This window comes from Hypomesus nipponensis, chromosome 11, assembly GCF_054491055.1.
Source record: "Hypomesus nipponensis isolate SF chromosome 11, ASM5449105v1, whole genome shotgun sequence".
Lineage (NCBI taxonomy): Eukaryota > Metazoa > Chordata > Actinopteri > Osmeriformes > Osmeridae > Hypomesus > Hypomesus nipponensis.
The window spans coordinates 9,012,104-9,027,491 of record NC_140371.1 but is presented as its reverse complement, the minus strand read 5'-3'; the positions used below and the strand labels follow the sequence as shown (position 1 = coordinate 9,027,491).

Genomic DNA, 15,388 nt, shown 5'->3' with positions numbered 1-15,388 from the left:
CAGACCGCGACCAAATGGTTGCATTTTGCGACCAGTTTTGAGAAAGTGCAAGCATTGTTTACAAGCACTCACACGTGTGACCTACAAATTTGGAATTTATTGGGTGTGCACAACGTCAGCACACGGTAGCAACAACGCATAGATAAGACGTCCTTGTACAGCGATATCAGCGAGCCCTCAGCATTAGTAGCCTACCGTAGCTAAAAGTCTTGGAAAGTTTAGGCTATTTTTCACTAGGTATATAAACCTAGCTCAAAGTCGAGAAAAGTTTAGGCAACTTTTTGCTAGGTTCCTACAAACATGTCTTACGTAATCTGCCAAACTAGTGGGTTTCCCATCGTTCTTTTGGTGAGCAGTCTCACAGGCCCTTCTCATGGAGACGAGCAGCGAAATACATATTTAGCATTAGTTGTTAGCTACTGTATCCCTGCCTGTTTGCGCTGTTGTGCTGTTACAATCAGAAAGTATCGTGTCGTGGTGTAGGAGGACTGTTCGAAAAGCGCTGCATCATACATATAAGTTATTTAGCTAAGACTTGCATGTGCAGTACGTAATGTCACATTAAATAATGTATTTAAACTCAAGTTTGTGTGGTGCGTCGCTGTATATCAGTTGTAAAAATGTCAGTAAAAAAACGTACCCATATGCAACCGACGCAAGCACACACCACAATTTCCCCAGAAATTTCCCCAGATATTGTACCCTCTCTACATTAATAATTGCTTTGCAGATCGATATAAGGTGTACCCCTAAATTTTCTGCTTGCGCTCCAAAGAAATTCAGTCCATGGCTACTGTAATCCTAGTAAAAAAAGTTTGTCTGGAGCCCAATAAGGTATAGCCTACGCTACTGTATATTAACGTTGGTCATGATGGTGGTACTTGGAGAGTCAAATATTTTCTGAGGTGGTACGGGGTCTAAAAAGTTTGAGAACCACTGGAATACAACATTCAAATTACTAGACAAAAAATTATATACTGAGAAGTGTGTGGATTTTGAGGGGTATAGGTCGGTAGACTTCCATTCATTCTGCACTCGCCTGTGAGCGCCCTCATATGGAACTGCAACCAGTTCAGAAGCTGGAAGTTTCCTGAGTGGCAGTTCTCCCCTTATTAGACATTCTCTGTCTCTATCCAGGCACTCTACTTCAGACCAACGTAATGGATCAGACTATATTTGTGTTAACTCCATCCACTGACTTTGATGGGCGAGTTTGACAGATAAAATAAATTCATGAAGCACTGCCACACGTGGTGACATGAAAATGAAAATGGAATTGACTGAGGGCGCTGTTTAGCGTATTGCATTTGAATATTGTCCACCGCACAGTAACACAGGACCATGAAATAATTCATTAAATAGTGAAATATTTATGTATTTTACATACAATTTATTGGTATTTTAATGAATTCATGACACATTTAATAACACATTTATGTATTTAATTCAAATAGTAATTAATTAATGAAACATTTAAGTAATTACTCAATGGTGTATTTATTTAATTAATTTTGGCACTTTTAGTCCTCCATACGTGACTGGTGGCGTAACATGTACTGTAATCTTGCACTTGTAAAATATTGCTAAAAAGAGCCAGAACCATTATATAGTATATAAAGTCATGCTACATCTAGCCAGCGGATCATTTCTAGCATCATGTACACACTGTAGTGGCGTTCAAGTTCGGTCGCTTAACATTTAACTCTGATTAAAATACTGCTGCAAAAAAAGCTTAACTATTGTGGGTAGTAAATAAGATCATGCTACATCTAGCCAGCGGATTATTTATTGTATCATGTGAGTAAAAGTGGTATGTTTATCGATATTGTGAGTACATGAACCCAAGTCTGCACGCTTGGCCATGACTACAACACTCAGTGACCTTAGAAAACTACAACTCTGTATTAACCTGTCGGACTCGCCCCCGAGCGTGGTGTACTGTGGGAAGGCAAGGGGTGCAGAGCGTTAAAAAACGTGGTGTAGTGGACACTACAGCGTAGTGGTTTGCTGCACAAACATGGAATGACCCACAGGACAAGCTCAGGCTTAATAATATAAATAAAGTCACAATATGATTTAAAACACAATTTTCTGTCCCTATCTCTCCACCTATTTGGGATGACCCTGTGGCTTGTACTGTACTATGTGTACTAGGGATTCATTGATACCAGTATCAGTATCGGGTCCGATACCAAGCTCATGTACTTGTACTCGTAAAAATACCCCCGATACCAAAGACCGATGCTTCAATGGTAATTATGCCCTTTGACGGTTATTGGACACAGAAATTTGTGCTTTAAGTTTGTGATAAGCACATAAAATAATAGTTTTTTAATTTTAGTAATAATAAAGAAGCTGTCCAACATTTGTTAGTCTTACTGTGTTGTGCTTGGAAAAACTGCGACATTTTAAAAATAAATTAATAAATGTATAGGTATCGGTATCGGTAAATACCAGAAAAGAAATATTGGTACTTGTACTCGGTCCTTAAAAAATGGTATCGATGCATCCCTAATGTGTACTATTGTTACCTTGTTACTTGGTATAAACGGTACTACCCCTAACCATAAAACCTTATGGAAGATATTTTTTATCTCCTTTATTATGCCCAACAAACACATGTTCTATGGATTATAATAAAGACTAGATTGCACCCTGATCTGATATTTTTAGTATCTTCAACATTGGAGCCCATCTCGGCATTTTCCTTCTAGCTGTCTATTTGCCTGTGTTTGCCAAGCTTAACAATTCACCCTTACAGAGACAGTTATGTTTGGCTGATAAGGTTTATGTTGTATTACTACAACCCCAATGTGAACAACATTAGCCTATTCTAATATATGTACTAAACATAACATGGTGTTAATAATGCACCCAGTCAACCAAATAAATGCATTCTCGATACACAGCCTTAAACATTGCAGACTGCAACGTAAAGGTTATCATTGCAGACGTTGGAGGGACATTAGAGTGTATTCACCTCTACGTCAATGCTGTCTACGACAAAAAAAATCGCTTTGAAAGAAGAGGACGCATGCACTGGCAGGAAGTCAAGCCAACCGCTGATTCTATACATTTTCAGCACCATGGACAGGGTCATTCTGCATTGTGAGCGGTTAACGACGCATATAAAAGGCTCGAGTATTACCCTTTCTGCACAATCCCATAGCAGGATTCCAGCTGCAGCATGAGCAATAGAATGGAGCACAAATCGGGCTCTCCGAATAGGAAAACTCAAAGAAACTATTTGCAGCACCATTTAAGATCTGAAATCCACTCTGCATCGCGGAAAACTTCAGGGACACCCGTGCCCTCAAATCTGTATAGAGGCAATGCAGTGAATGATGACTTCGATTTGGGACCGGTGAGCCTGGATCTTGCTAACCCTTTTTCTGGTGTGTTACCGTTAACAAAAATGAATGAGAAAGAGCAACTGCATGGGCTGAACGACCGCTTTGCTGGGTTCATAGAAAAGGTGCGTAATTTAGAGTACCAGAATCAATTACGAGAGAGGGAAATCGAGAACATCAGACAAAAGGCGCAATCCCTCTCTGTGGAACAAGAATTCGAAGCGGAGCCAAGGGACCTCAGAAATCTAGTTCAAGACATTACCCTTCAGAAGTGTCAGATCGAAATGGAACACGAGAATCTGGAGGAAGATTTTCAGATCTTGAAGAAGAAATATGACGAGGCGTGTAAAAGATCCGATGCCGAGAACAGCTATGTGGTGTTAAAAAGGGATGCGAATGACGCATACCTGGCTAAACTTCAGATGGACAAGAAAGTTCAGTCTCTAGTAGACGAGATTACAATAGACATGAGGTTGAGGTTTCAGAGACGGTCGCCCAGATCAACGAGGCTCAAGTAAAGGTGAAGTCGCACGACTCTGGAAAACCAGACCTTAGTGCGGCTCTCCGGGACATCCGTAAGGTCATGACGTATCTAACATCCAGCAGGTAGACGAATGTTTCTGTGCTCAGTTTGCAAAATTGACCAAGGCGACTGAGAGCAACAGATAAGCGCTGAAAGCCACAACATTCAAAATCCAGGAGAACAGAAGACGCCTGAAGGGAAAGAACATTGAGTGGGACAGCGCCAAAGGCATAAGGGAAGGTTTGGAAAGGCAACTTTGTGAATTGGAGGAGCGCCACAACAAATAAACTATTAATTATCAGGTCAACTTTTATTTTAAAAACATCTCTAACCAGCATGAATATATTATTGTATATTAAACAATCACTTTATTTTAGAGAAGAAACAACATCATCTATTTTCTTTTTTCATCATAAGGCAGGTCTCAAAGAGAAAGGAGATTTGAAGACTGAAATCAAGCATATTTCCTCAGAAGTAGGCATAATCAATCATATTTATATTTTGTTTACAGGATGCCATTAAACAGCTGGAAAATGAGCTTATGAATGCCAAGTTTGACATGTCTGGCCACCTTAGAGAATATCAGGACTTGCTAAATGTAAAGATGCCGCTGGATGTTGATATCCTGTCTTACAGGTAAACCACATCAACACTCTGGAACAAGTTTAAGCACAATGTAATTTATAGCAGTTATGTTTTGTTCACATGCACATTGTTCATGTCAACCCCTCATGTACGAAACTCATGGAGGGTGAGGAGACCCGCCTGTCCACCATGTCAGGTACCCACATCACTATGCCGTACATCTATCGCCAGTCCCCAGTCTACACCTTGCCATGCCTTTCAAGGCAAGGGGGGACAACTCGCAGGGCAGAGTCCCAGTACAAATTTGTTGAGGAAATCATCACTGAGATCACCAGGGAGGTTGCGATGTCTTGAGTTCAAAGAGTCTGGGTCAGAGGAGAACATTGGCGGAGAGGCAGGGGACCAGGGGGAGGGTGGCGAAGCGCAGATGATGAGCTGTGAGGGGAAGCAGGGGAAGGATGCAGATGAGGAGGAAATTCCAGAAGAGAAAGTTGAGATAGTGACAAGTTCAGGAGGTAGAAATATCATCACAGGATATGGAACATGCAAATCCAGAAAGCTCTGGTGAGGGAGAGGAAAACAAGGAAGACACTTATACACCAGAACAAAAAGACAACATTGTCCCAGATGTAAAACATCCAATTGAAGTCAGATCAGAGGAGGTCATCATGAGCAACGGGGAAAAGGAGAAAGGTGACACAGAAGATGCTGGAAGGGAGAAAAAATATGGATATGAAGATCCACTAAAGAAAAAGGAAACCCAACCACAGGTTCTTATGTGTGATGACGACAAAGATATGCTCCAAGAGGACAGCAAGTTCACTGAGAGTCGGCTAACAAAGGAAACAACAGAGTCAACTGAGGATAAGAAAGCACATAAATCCACAAGAAAGTAGAAAGTCAGAAAAAAAGACTGTTAGTGTGGGGATGGCATTGTCAGTAGATGACAGAACAGTAAGGGAAGCAAAGACATCTCTCAAATCAGATGAGAATGAAAAGATCAGCAGTGAGTCAAACTAAAACAGGTCTGATAGAATCTCAAGAGTTAGAGAAACAGGTAGTTGCAGCTGTGGAAAACAAAGACTTGAGCAAGGTGGTGCCAAACAGCACCAGAACTACAAAAATATTAGATTGTCAAAGAACCTGAAAAAGGTGAGAGATCCTAAAGATACATCTTCAGACACAAAGAAAGCAATTGAATCTGAACATGATGAGGTTTCTATATCCAAGACACCTGCAGAGAAACAGTGCAAATTGGAGTGCAGGAGAAGAGAAACAGTGGTCAGTGGAAAACAATTTTGCTGCGGGAATTGTAAAGAAGGAAGTGAAAGAGTTGACAAAAATATTCAAGGGTCAAGTTGTGACTGCCGAAGACCAGGAAGTAGATTATAAAACCTCTGTTTACGATATCCATTGGGAGGGACAGGTGATGGTTTCCTGTGGAACTGCCTGACCAATACAAGCACAGGAGACAATATAAAAACCGCTTGCATGTGCTTGGCTTTGGAATATTAACCAAAGCTAATGTTAGGCTGTCTTTTAGTGGATATTTTCCTCTCTCCATGAATGCAAGTTGGAAATCTTGAATGTGCTGAAAAATAAATGCTACTTAAAGTTCAGTCCTTTTTAAAGCTTTTAATTGTGGCCAACTATATTTAATATATTCCAGAATGCAGGTTTACTCTAGAATGATTATACAGTACCTTCCACTCAGTCTTTATCAAATAGAGCAAGTGTCAGCACACCAACCTTGTAACCCAAGTTCCCATTTACAGCTACATGTCAACTTTATTATGCAGATTAAAAGTCTGCTGACATAACATTCTTCGATTGCTTGATCAAACATCGCTTTACTACCTCATGGTTCCATGGTTTACCCGACATTCCAAATAACTCATCTTAGGACACAAAAATAGCCAACTTTAAAGTCACAAACAAATGCAGTTCAAAGACTTTATTGAAAAGATAACATATAAGGACCTCCAAGGTTTCCTGTGAGAATGTCAGTTACCCTGTGACAAGATTGCCTGAGAGACCACACATCACATCTGGAAAATGATCCAGTTGAGCATTATTGTGAACCATAACACCTCAGGTCATGCCTGCAAACAGTAGAAAACAAAACAAAATCTGCCTGGTTGGCCAAGCATACAGGTTCCCCAAAACATACAGGCTACCAAGTTTAACCACCCCAAAACTACTTGGTTTAGTTTAAGGGAGGGCTCTGTGTTCATCTTTGAAATAACATTTCAAATCTTGATGGCGAGACATGGGCAAACCAAGGTACAACACAGCTTAAGCTTGTTCTTGTGTGCATTGAAAAAAAAGGACCAATTGAATAAAAATAATAATTTTAAGTACTCATGTTCTGAATAAAAGTTTCAAATGGGAGATGTGAAGACAGCCAAGGGATATCAGATCCATGGATGATCAAATCAGAAGAAAGGTTATGTATAAACCCAATCATAACCATCTACTTACGTTTTACTAAAATAAAACACGTTTCAGGAATCAACACAAAGGAGCCACAGCCAACCATATGGAGACGTGTAATTCACTTTCATGGAAATGCTATATGATGATTTGTATTCATTGTTGACCCACTGGAGTGTCTTTGGATGGAAACATTTATAAAGCAAAACAGATTCAATGACAAGAGCACCTCTAGATGAAATTGTGTTCAAAAAATTAGTTTGTTGTAGCCTTTAAAACTGTCCCTCCCAGACTTCCCATTGTTGGTTTGAGATGGAAACACATTGATGCTAGATTCTTCTGATTCCCTTGTCCACTTTACCACAAAGAGTGCTTAGGCCTCAAGTTCCAAACCGAGACCCAGCTTGTGGCCTCCAGAGTTGATGCTTTTACCATCTACAAGGGCAGACAGGGTGAGCTTCACACCTGGTCAGGAAACAGGAATGGATAACATCAAGTCAAGTCTATATAATTTGGCAGGAGCTAAGTTGTGTTTTTAATCAAGTTAACACATTTTGCAAACTTAACTTTGAAGTCAAATAAAGTAATGAAAGCAGTTGGCAACATAAGGCAACATATCAAATATGTACCACAGTGTATTCACAGGTGGTATTTTAGAATGGAGCACAATTCAACAATACACATGTAGACCACCCCTGATGAAAACAAGATACTGTACATACTAAACATTTTGCCCCCAGGGCCAAAAACGTATTTATTAGCAAGCCACGTACTAAGCTAATGCTTCAAGCTTCTCTGATGCCGGATTATGCTTCTAGGGTGTAATACTCATGCATAGAAGAGGGTTTCTATAGATAACCTACTACCACCACCACTACCTACTACCATCAGTGTGAATCAGGTTAAGAGCTTTAGGTCAAACAGACCCGAGTAACACACACTAATGCTCCACACTGAGGTTACCTTTGGAGTGAGTGATGAGAAGCATACAATCCTGTGTTAAGTAAACATAAATCAGGCTTATGAGAGCCATTAGGCATCACACATGAGATGGCTTACCTGGTCTCAATGTTTGGATGTAGCCAACACCAACAAGGCTGGTGTTGTTCACTTTAGCCTGAAAAGACAAAAACAATGGGATAATCTTCAAGATAATCATGGCTCGTCACTGAAAAAAGCAGCCTAATTCACTATTGCGCGTATTCAGTATTACTTACACTAATAGCAGCATCCTTGTCCATCTGGTACTTGGCGGCAATGCCAAAGCGTGTGCTGTTGTTGCCTGCAGTCCAAGCCAAGTTGACCGCTGTTTCGAGCTTGTCGCTCACCTTCTGGTAGATGGAGCCTCCGAATTCTGATCCATCATTTCTATATTAAGGTGTCATTTAGGAGAATAGAAAAGGATGAAGTGTGTGCTAGCATCACCCGTGTCCCCAAAAGCACAGTAATTTACTCATGAAATTGACATCCATGAGATATTTCATATAGTGTCATTGATAAAATAACAAAATAGGATATGTATATATATATATATACACACACACACACACACACACTTTGTACGTACACATTGATGCGCAAAAAATAACTATCAAGTTTAAAAGTCTGACACATCTCACATACACATTGGTGTGCAGCTGGAAGTCTCCGGTTTTGTAACCAATGGCAAAGTTGTTTTGTGTCATCTTAGACTTGGCGGTGTCAAAGGTCATCTGATAGCCAGCAAGCCAGCCCTCGTAACCAACCACAGCAGCTCCATGTATGGCTGGACCAGCAAAGTCAAAGTCAACATCACACCCCAGGTTGACATACTCGCGCTTGTAGGCTGTCTTGACTTTGCCACTCTTCTTGCTGTTGGAAAGAAGAAAAAAAGAATCTTAAGCAATAGTCAACAGGGACCTACAAGAACACCAGACATGTTGACATGAATTACATCCAGTTACAAAACACAAATCCAACCTACTGTCCATCAGTTTCTTATGATCTACATCCAAAACAAATTTATTTTTCTAAAGGAATTGAACTACAAGTAGCATGAGCTTCTCGCCCTAACAGTTTATAACTCAGTTATCAGCTATGCAGGACAGAATGACAAGTGGACATGGCAGTCCCAACATGACAACCCCGTCCCCAACCCCAAACACATAAAAAGGGCCTAAATGTTAATTCCCACCTAAAATGACATGCCCAAATACTTGATTTTGGGATGAACCAGTTTGAGTAAGGAAAGGAAACAAATTAGATTACAGTGAAACAAAACTTTATGCATGGGAAGCAGATTACAACTTGCAATAATATAAATACATATATTTTGACTGGATTCAGTCAAATCATTCTACAATGCTGTAGAACTTGCTTTGTCCAGTTGCATAGCGATTGTCTTTGCCTAGCATGGCTAGCTTGATTGTATTCTCCATGTGTGCCTTTGTGCAAACTGTTTTGTTTTCTCAGATAAATGTTTAATGTCCTTAACTCCTGTAACAGTCCATGCTGTATCTGTTCCGAATGTTATAAAAAGCAAGCACGGGAAGCAAAATAAGGCATTGACATGACTACATCCAGCTAGCCAGGCTCTTCTGTTGTAGCTTACCAATCGTGGGAGAAACCTCTGTGTATGATTTACCTCTACCCTTTTCGCTCGCTTGTTGTGTAATTTTGATGTCAGGTTGGGCCAAACTCTTTTATTTTTATTTTTTTCACTAAAGTTCTCTCAAAAGGATTTTGGAGAGGATATCTGACAGAATTAGAGAAATGAGAACGTAGTTAACGTTAACTCGGCCCTACAGTCGCAAAATCACTTCTATACTCTGACTCTGCTTGGGGCGCTAATTCCAGCGCCCTTTAGGCATCATTTTTGAGGACGCTGATTGGCTAAATATGTGTTTCTTGTTAGCAACAGCCAGCAATTCACCTATCGCCAGCAGGTTGGTAGGCGTTTCGATGGGCGCTTTTTCTAGCGCCCCAGATGTCGAACATTTTTGTGTGTGTGTGTGTGTGCGCACACACACACACACACACACACACAACTGTGTATTTTTAACACAGTCATGCTTAAAATGAGTAGTTATTGTTGAAAATATATTACATGAAAAACAAAATCCCAAACACTTCACCAGGGAGGGCGGCGTCCTAGCGCCCTCTATTGACCAGCCGCCACTGCCGAGATGTTATTTTGCACTGTTGCTGATAATGACAGACTGCCCTGACTCTAACCACTAACTGCCTCTACCGTTAGAACTTCTGATCCTTGACTTTCTAGATGCAGCACTATTTGTTGGATAAAAATTAACATTAAATCAATTAAATGTAAATGCACACTTGACTGGCAACGGAGTGTTAAAGTTCCATTTGAGGACTGACCACCACTCACCCAGACATGTACAGACCTCCTAATCATGTGTTGTATGGGTTATGAATTAAGTCCTTGAAGAAATATTATTGCAGAGCAACTACAGGAATCAGATAATCATATGCATAGACATAAATGCATCTGATGATCGAGAAACTCATCTTACCCAGTGTTGGGAGAGAATGTTGTGTCAAATGTCAGCTTCAGTCCCTTAGCAATCTGGAGGCAAAAAGGCTCATATTAACTAAACCGACTTATTTCGTCCATCTTAAACTATGAGATGTTTGCATGTTTCAGACTTGTGACCAACCTGGTCTTCAACTGTGATTTCGGTTCCCAAGGTATTATCAGTGTTCCACTTCTCTGTGAAGGTCAGGCCATACTCTGACCTTTTGTATTTGGTTTCCAGGCTCCCGACCACTTTGCTGGTGTCAGTGTTGGACGAACCAGCAGTTTTGAATTCCTGTTGAAGACACCACACAGCAAACAATTTAACATGGACAAAGCATTGATGAGAATAAATTATCGGTTTAAAAACACAAACCTAAATGTTACCGAGTCAGATAGCTATTGTGATAAGTTTCAAAGTTCAAACTCCATATGCACCCAACATAGGCCTACTCCTGACATGTGCACAGCATATTCCTACCGTCACGTATATTACATGTACATACATATGTATATACACACGTACGTACATATACACACACACGTACGTACATATACACACACACACGTATATACACACACACGTATATACACACGCACGCACGCACACACATACACTAATTGTTTACATAATCAAATAAACCTGCTCTTCAAAAGGTTAGCTCGCATTTAGTGGTACAAAAATGTATATTGAAAAGGTAAATTAACTGGTTCAGACAGCTCCTATTCACCAAGTACTTACATGACAGTGTTTCCCCTATGTTGATTTTGTCGTGGCGGACCGCCACGGCTAAATTTCTGCCGCCACGGTATCAGAAATAGGGTTGTACAAGACAGGCCGTCTATCAGCAGTGATTGTTAGAGTGCATGTCGGAGAATAGCAAGGACACGCGCTTCACAGCACAGTTAAGATTGCGTGTGTCCATCTTTGAGAACTGTAAGTCGTATAACTTATGTTTTCAGTTCATTAAAGCCTGTTATTGTATTAGTCATCAGTTATTGCAAATTTAAGTTAACTGGTGATTTTCGTTGTTTGTATTCTTCCCCTGCTAGCATAATTGCATGCCTGTTGATTCGATAGCGATTGCTACCCTTGATCACGTTTGTATTTTGGGTGCATTATCATGAAGAAGTAGTTTTAATTAATAGTGGGTATATTGTTATTATTTGCTAAAGAATGCTTTGCCTATCAAGATCAAATGAAGCCGACAGTGTACATGCTTTCGAGTACCTTGATCGATAGGCTAGGCTACTGACCATTTACAATAATTGGTTACATCAATTATTAATTGGCAGCATATTTCTGCCATTTAGAACATACTTTAAGTAGCCTAACTGTATTGCTTTACGTAAAATAGGACAAAAATATATGCAATATTACATTTATTATTAGACTATTACGTTAACCTACTCCAAAATATAGGGTTAGAACTTTATTTCGGGGGAGGGGGGTCGGACAGACCTGCCCCCACTGCAAAAAAATCCTAGGGGAAACACTGCATGAACAGAAGTCATGTTACAAATCTCCACTGTTTTGGACTCTATTGGTGTGCTTTAATAAATGTTAGACAACATTAATACATCTTATGCAAACTCACCACTCCACTTGCAGACTTGGTCTTGACATCAAGTTTGACCAGGCCAAACCCTTCAAACAGAGAAGATATCTTTACATGAACCACATAACTAATTAATTATATTATGGAATAATTAACCAATTATTCCAATTGAAACTAGAGAGTGCTTGAGTGTGCTTGCTTGCAGATGGGTCCGTTTATTTACAATTACATTTAGTCATTTAGCAGACGCTCTTATCCAGAGCGACTTGTAGTACAGGGACATTCCCCCTGAGGCAAGTAGGGTGAAGTGCCTTCCCCAAGGACACAACGTCATTTTGGCTCGGCAGGGAATCGATCTGGCGACCTTCAGATTACCACCTGCCACCTGACTCCCGTTTATGAACTATAATTTTTACAACTGATATTTCTGTATGTTTTATATACAAATGCATACTTATTATTTAAGATTACATAGATTTAAAAGCATACATTTGTTGTTGCTCATTTACAACTCAGAATACTAAGAGTGAAGTATAAAATGTAACAGTTAGAGTGAGTCACAGGGTGTGCTTTATTGAGCCATACAATTTACATTTACCTTAAAGGGGAGCGTTCCATATTAGTGCGCACCCAAAATAACTTCAAGGTTGCCAAAGAAAGACTGTCTACAAGTAGAGCTTCTCGTGTTTAGCAGTTTATTGGTTAGCAAGCTAGACTAGCAATATTGCGTAGAGTTTTTGCAATAATGTTGCACTGTGTCATGCTATCAGTGCTAACTAGCTGGTCTAGTTACTGAAACGTAACACAGAATCTCAGGTCTAGCTAGCTACCAGTTCACATCTGCTCATGCTAGCCATTACAGTAGTTGCTAACTAGATATCCTTAACAACAGCCTAATGTTAGTCTATCGAGTTCCAAGTCACTCGTAACTATTGTTACAGCATATGTAGCTAGCTAACTAGCTAGCTAGCATATACCCAGTGCCTACAAAACATTTGATTGATTTAGAATGTTTAGGCCTAATGTTTAAATTAAATATTATTTTATTAAAACTGTCCCATTGTCGTTGTTATTTTAAAGGCAACTTTTATAAAATGAGCAATGTGAATGAATGAGATGGTGCGAGATCTAGCTAGGCTAACAAACGTGAAGTTCAAAATGCATGGCAACAGCCATACGTACGGGCCTATTTTCTCTCGGCTACTGAAATACGATACACGTTTGTTGGCTATAACTATTTTGTGCTGAAAGGCAGCTTACTATTTATTGACTATTTATAATGTCGCTGGTAACCGTATTATAAAAGCAATAAGGTACGAGAGGCAGTACTTATCGTCAATTAAGTACGTGTTCAAGGGTGTTGTTAGGCCAGACGCGCAGCGGAGACCCTAAAAACGTAAATAAGCTTGACATTTATATTTAGGGAAAATCACTAATAAAAAAGCGGTAGCGGTCAGTCAGTAACAACGCAAAATGCGCCCATTTGGTCTCAGATTAGAGCCCTGCGTGGAGAAGCTGACCCCGGTAAATTGTACTACTACTAGACTACTGCTGTGTTAGTCTTGGTAGCAATTGTGTTGCTTGAATTTGATGTAACGTTCCGTTGTACGGTTTAGGCTGAAATTAAGTTCTCATGAACAGATTGACACAGTTTAGGCTGTGGCAAGGAAGTTCGGGTTAGTAGTCAGATAGTTAGAAATTAGTTTTGTCACTGATATCAGTTGGCCAGCCCATGTCGTCTGCTATTTTAGATTGACTATGATTTGAGATGTGTTGTTGGCTGTGATTTTATATTGTTTGCAGTGATTATTTCTGTTGTGGTGTTTTTCATATGATTTGCGGTGACAGTGTGCTGATTGTATTACAATTAGGGCTGTGAAAAATAACGCGTTATGATTAAATTACAGGATGAATTCGTTATTTTTGTTTAACGCATTTAACGTAATATAACCACAATTCCACCCAATCTATAACTTCTGGATAAGAAGTTCGTGTTCCAAAAAAACTAAGATGGAACATCCAATAAAACCAAAGTGATGCACACTCTGCGGCAGGGCTCCAGATTGCGACCAAATGGTTGCATTTTGCGACCAGTTTTTGAGTCAGTGCGAGCATTTTTTACAAGCACTCGCGCATGTGCATCCTACAAATGTTGAATTAATTGGGTGTGCACAATGTCAGCACACGTTAGCAACAACGCAGATACGTCGTTCTAGTAAGACAGCGATATCAGCTTTCCTTCTGCATTAGTAACGTAGCTTAAAGTCTAGGAAAGTTGAGGCTATTTTTCGCTAGGTACCTATAAACCTAGCTTAAAGTCTTGGTAAGTTTAGGATATTTTTCGCTAGGTTCCAACGAACATGTCTTAATCTGCCAGACAAGTGGGTGCCCATTTGTTCTTTTGGTGAACAGTTTCACGAGCCCTTCTTACCCGGTGTCATGGAGCCTAGCAGCTAAGTACTTATTTAGCACTAGCGTTGCTACTGTATCCCTGCCTGTGTTTGAGCTGTTGCACTGTTATACTCGGCAAGTATCGTGTTGTGGTGTCGGAGGACCGATCGAAAAGTGCATCATACATTTAAGTCATTTAGCTAAGACTTGCATGTACAGTACGTAATGTCACATTAAATAACGTATTTAAACTCGAGCTTAGGTTATATGGTGCGTTGCAGGGGCGATTCTAGGATCAGACCTATAGGGGTGCTCAGCCCCCAATGAGAATGTGACAGGAATACAGTGCCTTGCAAAAGTGCTAAACGTAAACCCCCTTGCTAATATAAATCCCTAATTTTACTGGATAACAATTAATACATTTATGTATTATTATGCAAAATATTGAATGAAAAAACTAAGGATGTCCCTTTCTTCATGAACTACCAGCATCAAATGATAATAAACAATATATTTAAGAAAATATAAAAATATTAGGAGTGCTTAAGCACTCCTAAAAAGGATCTAAAATTGACACAGAATTGTACCCTCTCCAGTTACATTAATAAATGCATTGCAGGTCAATATAACGTGTGTGCCCCTTAATTTTCTGCTTGCGCTCCTGAAATTTTCAGTCAGGGGCTACTGTGCTCTTAGTAAAAAAGGTCAGTCTGGAGCCCTGCTCTGCGGGAAGACGTTTTCGCTCTGGATAACAGCGTATGCTAAATGACTGAATGCTAAATGACTGAATGTTATCGTTTCACCGAAGCAATACCAGCCTAAAGTAACCCATACCACCTCAACGCGAAGCATGCGTTGGTCGGCGAGGGGAGTTCAAGTAGAATGCGCCAAACCACCGAACAGCGTAGGGCCCTCACTAAGTCTGTCTGTGACAAGGTGACTAGCACAGTTGCCAAATGTATTGCAAAAAGCTGTAGACCGATTTATATTGTTGAGGACGAGGGGTTCACCAAAGTTTTGCGAGTGGCAA

The 15,388-nt window shown here is 40.1% G+C and overlaps 1 protein-coding gene and 1 pseudogene across 2 annotated transcripts in view; one reads left to right on the top strand and one right to left on the bottom strand.

Moving 5' to 3' along the window:
• The first annotated feature begins 3,415 nt into the window (after positions 1-3,415).
• On the top strand, positions 3,416-5,911 carry LOC146267978 (vimentin-like; annotated as a pseudogene).
• Positions 5,912-6,397: 486 nt separating this feature from the next.
• Positions 6,398-15,388, bottom strand: part of LOC146267976 (non-selective voltage-gated ion channel VDAC2) — a 32,293-nt gene continuing 23,302 nt past the window's right edge. For both annotated transcript variants that reach the window (XM_084708851.1, XM_084708852.1), the window contains exons 3-9: positions 12,007-12,056; positions 10,551-10,703; positions 10,407-10,459; positions 8,515-8,742; positions 8,109-8,259; positions 7,951-8,008; positions 6,398-7,356 (exon numbers count right to left, since the gene is read on the bottom strand). In XM_084708851.1, the coding sequence (XP_084564977.1) occupies positions 7,265-7,356; positions 7,951-8,008; positions 8,109-8,259; positions 8,515-8,742; positions 10,407-10,459; positions 10,551-10,703; positions 12,007-12,056 (785 nt within the window). In that variant the 3' untranslated portion in view covers positions 6,398-7,264. The remainder of the gene's footprint in view (positions 7,357-7,950; positions 8,009-8,108; positions 8,260-8,514; positions 8,743-10,406; positions 10,460-10,550; positions 10,704-12,006; positions 12,057-15,388) is intronic.